At 48.5% G+C, this 8,532-nt stretch overlaps 1 protein-coding gene across 1 annotated transcript; it reads right to left on the reverse strand.

Annotated features, from left to right (window-relative positions):
- Positions 1-149: 149 nt before the first annotated feature.
- CMTM1 (CKLF like MARVEL transmembrane domain containing 1) lies at positions 150-8,521 on the reverse strand. The gene is made up of 4 exons (XM_040982588.1): positions 7,556-8,521; positions 6,420-6,578; positions 1,924-2,022; positions 150-386 (listed from the first exon to the last, which is right to left on the reverse strand). Exons 1-4 carry the CDS (start codon positions 8,201-8,203, stop codon positions 150-152), a joined length of 1,143 nt encoding a protein of 380 aa, XP_040838522.1. The 5' UTR covers positions 8,204-8,521.
- Positions 8,522-8,532: the final 11 nt, after the last annotated feature.

Consider the following 8,532-nt stretch of genomic DNA (forward strand, 5'->3'; position numbering starts at 1 on the left):
CCGAAGCGCAGTGGTCGCGGGGCGGAGATTCTCGCTTTGGGGGTGCGGAGGGCAGGAGCTCCACGGACGCAGGACGATGGAATGCGATTCAACACAAGGCAACACGAGGATAGCGCAGTGGCCCCGACTGAGCAGTCGGGCGTTTATGGTCACAGGTGAGACCGAATGGTGACAGACGACGACTGCGCGCGCGTGCGCTTGGGCCCACTAAGGAGCAGGTGCTGACCGTCGCTCTGTCTTGCACGCGTGTTTGGGTGGGGCGCTTTGTACAGCGTGTGCCGGGTTGCCTCGTTGGCCCCTAGGAGTCTCTTTATGTCGTCCCTCGTCCTCTTGGTGACCATCAGCGCATCAATTACGCACAGGACTGCCGCTGTGACACACAGTGTCTGTAGGACACAGGACCAGAGGCAGGAAGGAAAGGGGATGGTTATTCCGCATTTCAGCACCAAGCCCCCTGGCCCTCTCCCCTTCTCCAAAGGGACGTACGTTAAGAGGCAGTTGGGAGTGATGTCCTTGATTCCCTCTAATCACCCCCCCCCTCCTGATTTCTACCCACATCAGCATGCAGACTGTTCAGCTTTTCCTGGAGAAAGGGGTGGGGATGTGGGTTTGCCGCCCATAGTGGCCCCGTGAGACACCCGGAACTCTGGCAAGGAATGGTGGTGGTCCTCAGAGGTACAGGTCGGGGTAAGGGGTGCAGAGAAAGTCTCAGCAGAAAGGATTGTTACATTATGTTTGATAAGATCAGATTAGAGAGAGAAGCCCAGCCCAGCCCAGGCCCCAGGTCTCTGGGCAATCTCCCATGGCTGAGACCTTCTAAGGTGTTGCTGGAGCAGGGGCAGAAGTAAAGCAGAACAGGTTCAAGCTCTTGGAGTCTGTCAAGAGCAGAGGTCGTGAGCTGACAGGAAAGTGTCCCAGAGTGGTGGTAGGGGAGACAGTGTGTGTGTGGGGGGGGGGGCGGGGGATAGAAGGGATGAGGAGCAGGGGAGGAATTCCGGGTGGCCGGGAAGCTCGCTGGGGGTGCTGTTGCCCACCAGGTAAGAACTGGTGGAGGCAGCTGGCTGTAGGAACCCCTGGCAGTGAGAAGTTTGATTGCGGAAGGATCAGAGAGGGACCAGGGGCTCATGACCACAATGGTCTGCAGTTTTTTTTCGGGTCTTAGATGCCCCCCTTTAGGGTCACTGAACCCCTGGCCTCTTAGAGGTCTTGTCCCATTGTCTGTGTGTGCCGCTCCCTCCTGCCCAGGGAAGGGGGAAGAGGGATGATGGGGCTCTCTCTCTACCACTGAGCTCAATCTAATGGACCTCTCTTGTCATCTGTCTTTAAAATACAAATCTCAGAACCCATATAATTGGTAAAGCCACTGCCTGTGATGCCAGCATCCTTGTGAGCACGAGTTTGAATCCCAGCTGCTCTACTTCAATCCTGCTCCTTGCTAATGCACCTGGGAAAGCAGCAGAAGTGGGTACTAGTGCTTGGGCCCCTGTACCCACGTGGAAGACTAGGAAGAAGCTGCTGGCTCCTGGTTTTGGCCTGGCCCAGCTTTAGCCAGGGTGGCCATTTGGGGAGTGAACCAGTGGATGGAAAATCTCTCTTCTTCTTCCATTTAAATACATACATAAATAAAGTAATTAAAAATATGAATCTCTAGAAAAGTCAAGGTCCTATTTAGGGACAAAAAGATCTTACGGCATTTCAGAACCAGTATGTGCAGTTCTCCAAAGGGGTTCCTCTTGTTTTTGGGCCTGTTTTGGAATTGTTCCCATGGAACTTTGCATCAGGGCAAGAACAAGAAGGAGAGATGGTGGTGGTTGGGGTGGGGGGGAGTTTGTTCTGTTGGTGACATTGTGAGGGTCGGCCTGCTTCTCTCTCAAGAAGCTTGGAATCCTGATTTTCATGGAGTCATGGAGGCCTCTAATTTACCCCTCCAATAAAGAGCAGGTGTCTTCTCTTCTTCTCTTCCATCACCAGCAGGCCAACCATTAAAAGGAACAGAGCAGAAATGATACTATTGATAAGATCCTGTAGGGTAGAATTGAAAGCAGTCAGTTTCATCTGAAAATATAACAGTTTTTTTTCCATCTAAGGATAGATGCTTTTTAAGAACTTTCCCTTTGAAGGTTCCAGCATGATGGGTCAGTGACTAAATCTTTGCCTTGCAAGTGGCAGGATCCCATATGTGGGCTACTCTTGGTGTCCCAGCTGCTCATGTCCCATCCAGCTCCCTGCCTGTGGCCTGGGAAAGCAGTCAAGAATGGTTCAAAGCCTTGGGACCCTGCATCTGTGTGGGAGATCCAAAAGAAGCTCCTGGCTCCCAGCTTCTGATTGTCTTAGCTCTGGTCATTGTAGTCACTTGGGGAGTGAATCAGTGGATGGAAGATCTTTCTCTCTGTATCTCCTTTTTCTGTAAAACTGACATGCCAATAAAAATAAATAAATAATTTATTTATTGATGTAGGGGCCCTAAAGCTTGGACTACTACTCTCTGCTGCTTTCTAAAGTGTGTTAGCAGAGAGCTGGATTGGAAGAGGAACAGCCAGGACTTGAACCAGTGCCTACCCATATGGAATGCTAGCATCATGGGCAGAGGGTTAATTTGCTATGCCACAACACTGGCTCCCACATTTTTTTTTTTTAATGTAAAAGTAAACTTTCAGGTGAACACTTAAGTGATTTGATTCCCCTGTTAAATCTACAGGTAAAACTAATGCTCTGGAGGTTGGGTAGAGTTTATTCTGTGTGTTCACAAATCCCAAGAAGGTTGGGTCCCATCTGAGCAGCAGGCCTGCTGTCTTGGAGCGGATGGACTTGCACACGGCCAGAACTGAGTCTGCCCACACATGAGCAGCGTCTTTGTGTCCTTTACTCTATTGGAATGCAGGACAAGGTGCTTTGTTGGCTAGCTCAGCCTAGCCAGCATGTGCTGGTGTGAAGGTTGAGTTGCAGGGTGGTGGTGGGGTATGCTGAGGGAGCAGAGGCTGGGCTTATGGGGAGGGTCACGGCCTAGGGTGATGTAACTAGAGTATGGCTCAGAAACCTGATCTGAACATTTTAAGCATGTCACTGCGATGGCCTGCCTTGGTGGCGGCAGGTAGAGCGTTGTAATGGAACTTCCTTGGGCCAGATGTGTGCTGGTTATCATCTCATGTGACCACCACAGCATAGCTTTCCACATCAATATTACAAAATTTCCCACTTTATACAAGACACAATGAAGACTTAGGGTTTTGTTTGCTTTTTGTTGTTGTTGTTGTTGTTGTTGTTGTTGTTGCTTAAGATTGAATCACTGTTAAAGAATGGAGCCAGAACTCCTCTCACATTGCCTCTCATCAAGGACACCCAGACTAGGAGGAAATGAACTGTCCCCAGTGGCTGGGAGCACCACACCCAGTCCATCTTTGGAATTTTCTCTGGCCTGGGTCTGGAGGGTTAAGTTGGAACTGAACACTAAGTTGAGAGTGCTCTCATTGCTTGGTGCTTTGGCCTGGTACCCTTGCTAGAGGTGGGACCTGGGGTATGTTCTGTCACCTCTGACAACTTGCTGATTTCTGCTCTGTGGATGATGGCTGGGCTGCACCGGGAGGATCCGAGAGCTGCCCGGCATAATGAGTCTGATAGCATCGGAGACCAGGCTGTGGGATGGTGGTGGAAGGGCATACAAATGTGAATTCATGTTCACACAGTTAGATGTGCTTTCTGCAGACTCCACTGACTCTTTGTGTGAAGGTGGCAAGGGGCCTTCTCATGGCATCTGACTTGCCTCTTGACAAAGCACCAGTGTCTATGGTTTTGTGTGTTCCTGGTGGATACATAGGGCAGGGCTGGTTAGAGTTGGAGGTCAGACTCTGCTGGGTTCTGCAGGTTGAGTCCGAGGTCTCCCGACCACGGGCAGGCTGACCTAGACAGCTCTGCAGAAAGCGTAAGGTCTGAGGATTGTGTAAACCAAGAAGCTAAGAAGCAGGGTGTAAACATCTTAAAAACATTTTTATTTATTTGAAAGAGGGAGCAAGAGACGGGGGGAGCGGGGGCACCTTCCATCTGCTGGTTCACTTTCCGAATGGTCACAATGGCCAGAACTGGGACTGGCTAAAGTTGGGAATGAGGAGCTTCTTCCAGGTCCCCCACAGGGTATAGACCCTGGAGGACAATAGAAAGGGAAATTCAGGAGGTCTGAATCACCCTTTAGAATCCCTCCCCAAATAGGGTGCTCTCCCTTAAGATCATTGTGACAATGTTGGTGGGGGAGCTGGTTTAGTGAGGTTGCTCAAAGACCTCGGGCTCTAGGAGTGGCCTGCAGGCTCCCAATTCATCCTTCCAAGGCCCTTGCTCTTGCTATTCTGGGGATGGTTCTTGGACATTGCCCTGGTACTCTGCAGTGGAGTCTGGCCCTCATAGACCCTCCCAGCATTGTGACAGTGGACCCAACTGCTTGAGGCCTTCTCTCGCAGGGACCTGGTCCCCTTGCCCACAGCAGATGGTGCTGCAGAGCCCTTAGCTGCCCAAATACTGCCGATAAACCAATTATCTGGGACAATTGGGGTCTTCCTAACCCCAATCAGGACACTGATTGAACATAAAAATTGACTTGTAAACCTGTAGGTAATACATCTTAGAAATCTGCACTAAGGAGAAAAATACACCAAACAGGATTGCAGTGTTAAAAGTTAAGAGACAAAGGCACAATGAATGTTACTGAAGACTCCCCAATAAAGGAACAAAAGCCTCTAGCACCCTCAGAGTTAATTGAGGAAGACACTGAAAAAATTGGGGACATAGAATTCAGAAAAAATTATCATAAAGCTTCTGACCAACAATGAGAAGCGCATACATAATACAAGAGTTCAAAGAATTTGATGAATTTGTTACATAGGAAATGAGTCAAATGAAAGCTGACATTTCAGAAATAAGAATACAGTGGAGCAAATTAAAAGTATAGTGGAAAGTCTAAAACATAAAATGAATGAAGCAGAAGAAAGAATATCAGAATTGGAAGATATTTCCAGTCACCAGGGGGAAACAAACAAAAAGCTGGAAGCAGAGCTAGGCCAAGCTAAAAAAAGTATCCAGGAATTAAAAGATACAATTAAAAGGACCAACATAAAAATTATGGGAGTTCCAGAAGGCGCAGAAAGAGCAACTGGGATTAAAGGTGTATTCAATGAAATAATATACGAAAACTTCCCTAATCTAGAGAAAGAATTGGGAAACAAGATCCAGGAGGGGCATAGGACTCCCAACAGAGTTGACAAAAGCAATCTTTACCAAAACACATGATGATCAAGTTCTCCTCAGTTGAACATAAGGAAAAAATCCTTAAATGTGCACATGAGAAAAATCATGCGCCTTTAAATGTTATGAGAAATCTACAAGGTAGTTAGCATCACACTTAGCCGGCCAGTAAGGTGGCATGGCTAGCAACGAGGCTCATGTCTTCCTCTGGTAAAACTAAACTGCTATCTGGTCAGACCTAGATCATAAGCCTCAGGGAGTTTCTTATTTGGGAGAGAAGGTGAAAGTTTGGAAACAGCAACTGGAGGGAGAAAATGCAATGTCATTTTCTAGATACTACATTATATGCCAGTCTCTTGGGAGCATGAACTCTGAATACTCACAGAAGAGTTGGCTCCTGCAGTCTTTTATACACACGGAGCTCTACAGCTCTGCCATGTCAGCTCCTCCACTTGGGGTGGGAATGGAGGTCGTGTGTGTGTGTGTGTGTGTGTGTGTGTGTGTGTGTGTGAGAAAGATAGAATGAGCAAGCTGTTTGAAAAGTGGAAGCTTGAGGCCAGCACGGCAGCCTAGTGGCTGAAGTCCTCACCTTGTATTCCTGGGATTCCCATATGCACATCAGTGCATGTCCTGGCTGTTCCAATTCCCATCTAGCACCCTGGTTGTGGTTTGGGAAAATAGAATAGCCCAAAGACTTGGAACCCTGCACCTGTGTGCGAGGCCTGGAGGAACTTCTTGATTCCTGGCTTTGGACAGGCTCAACTCTGACCATTGTGGCCACGTGGAGAGTGAAACATCAGAAGGAAGATCTCTCTATATCTTCGCTCTGTAAAATCTGACTTTCCAATAAAAAAATAAAAAAATAATAAAGTGGAAGCTTGCCCTCTTGTACAAGCAGTGGGTTGGGAATATGCTAACCTGCCCAATATACTAATTACAATGTTGGTTAGGAGGAGCTGTAAAATACTGTGTGTTCCTGGCAGTGATGCCATGGGTTTCCTAGTCTGGACAGGAAGCAGTTGTGTGTGTCCTTGGCTGTGTGCCTATAGACAGAAGGGTCCAGGGAACCTGTCTGGGTCCTGGGCTAGTTTTTGTCCTGAGTCCAGGGTGACACTGTCCTAGCTCAGCCACAACTCCCTAAGGGCAAAAGTGAATATTGGAATATTGGAATTCTGAAAATAATGACTTACAAGTAAGGGCCAGTGTATGTAAGTCAGCAGGTATTGGAGGGACAGCAGATATATTAGAATAAAGAAGATGACGATGAAGGCTTCCAGAATGGCGATCCCTATGTAAGACTCGGGGGCGTTGGCCTTGAAGAAGCAGATGGTTGCCGCCGTGATGACACCCTGCAATAAAGGAGACAGGATGCACTGGATGCAAATGGCGATGTCACTGAAAATACAGCCATCAGCACGTACGTCTGGATACAGTGCCACTGCTGGGGTTTTATTTCGAAAAACTTGTCCTATATTTAAGAAGTAATGCATGCAAACGATAAAAATGTATATAGTATGTAAGGGTAAAAATGTATTAATTTCTTTCTTTTCTCCCAATCCAACCCTATGCTCTCTTAAAGCTTATATTTTACACTGGATCTATATACACACACGTATATATATATATATGTATATCTGCACTAATTTACTAATTTTGATAGGAACAAGGAGGTTGAGCCTCAGTTTTCTTTTTCTCTAAACCCGAAGGGTAGCTCAACATTTTTTTGAGGCTATTCTTTCCCAGTGGGTTGCCGATTTTGCCTCCAGTACTTTGAAAAGGATGAGCAGACTGACTTTGTTGGAGTGGAGTTTGGTCTGGTCTTCCTTCTCTCCCCTTCGCAGACTGTTGACCTCATCAGTTTCTTCCAAACTGACCTGTTGGCATTTGACCTTTTACAATTTGTGAAGACGATAAAATTCAGCCCTCCCACTCAAGAGTAGAATGTGCCTTTTTCAGTTATTGTGATTAAAAAATTCTACAGGTGTTTTGTATTTACTCTCAGTGGCCTAGCAATTTAACAGGAATTTCAAAGGACATCCCATGATCATTTGTTTGTTTGCTAATTCACACATTTATGCTGTCCTCATTGCTACCTTGTTTTCTTGGTGAGGGGAACTTTGAGAACTATGAAAGGAAGAAAGGGACAAAAAAATAAAAAGGCCAAATTTAGTGGTGATGGTTAGTAGGGGTGAGTGGGTGATGCAAAGCAAAGGGGAGAGGCAAAGAGACAAGGATCTCTTGCCTCAGGTGACACCTCTGAGTCTCTGTCCCCAAGGCTACCAACCCACCAGTGTCCACCCAGCCAGGTCGCCCACTTTCTTCTTACCATTCTCACGAGCTTCAGAATTCCAGTGGGTGAGAAGAAAAATTTCTTGAAGCTGTCCGTTAATTTTTGTGGCACTTTGGTCCGGCCCTTAGCACGCTTTTGGATCTCCTTCTTGGATCCCTGGTATGCAGCGAGCCACACATACTGGCTTTCCATGGACGCCTCGGGATTTGCCTTATTGTCAGTCCCTTGTCGTGGAGGCACTTGGGGTATGGCGGGAGCTGGACGCACAGGACGACGCATGGAGCCTGCGGGAGGAGCTGGACGCACAGGACGACGCATGGAGCCTGCGGAAGGAGCTGGACGCACAGGACGACGCATGGAGCCTGCGGAAGGAGCTGGACGCACAGGACGGCGCATGGAGCCTGTGGGAGGAGCTGGACTACGTTGAGCAGGTTTGGAAGGGGCTGGAGGTACCGGGCGCACGACAAGAGAAGGCTGAGGAGAGGCTTTGCTGTACACAGAAAACGCACGCCTTGGAGGATGAGAGGCAGCTTTGTGTGTTGGGTGAGCAGCATTCGTCTCTGAGGTGGGATGTGCCAGAGTGGCGTCCCGTGTTGAGGGTGCTACAGGTTCCGGTTTTTCTGGGTATTGGAAGTCGTCAAGAGAGGAACTATACAGCTCATCACTGGTATTTTCAGGATCCATGATGGGTCACTGGATCTGGCTAGCTCTGAGTAGTGGCAGCCAGCTTGGATTTCCCAGCTCCCAGGAGCCAGCGCTGCCACACACCAACGGCTGTGGCTGCCTCTCCCTCACGCGCTCCCAACTCTGGCTGACCCGCGGACAAGCACAGCCTTGCAATCTGCTCTTCCGGCTCCCAGGAAACTTACCATCTGTGTGCCCCGACACCTCCGTGCTGCAGGCCAGCCAGGAAGGAAGAGCCTCCACGGCCCCATCCAGTGCTGTCTGCCCATGCATTCAGGCCCAGGAGCTCGGATACCCGACCCCAGCCCAGTGGTCCCAATACTCCCTTT

This window comes from Ochotona curzoniae, unplaced genomic scaffold (genome assembly GCF_017591425.1).
Source record: "Ochotona curzoniae isolate NIBS_2020 unplaced genomic scaffold, NIBS_Ocur_1.0 contig_3622, whole genome shotgun sequence".
Taxonomy (NCBI): Eukaryota; Metazoa; Chordata; class Mammalia; order Lagomorpha; family Ochotonidae; genus Ochotona; species Ochotona curzoniae.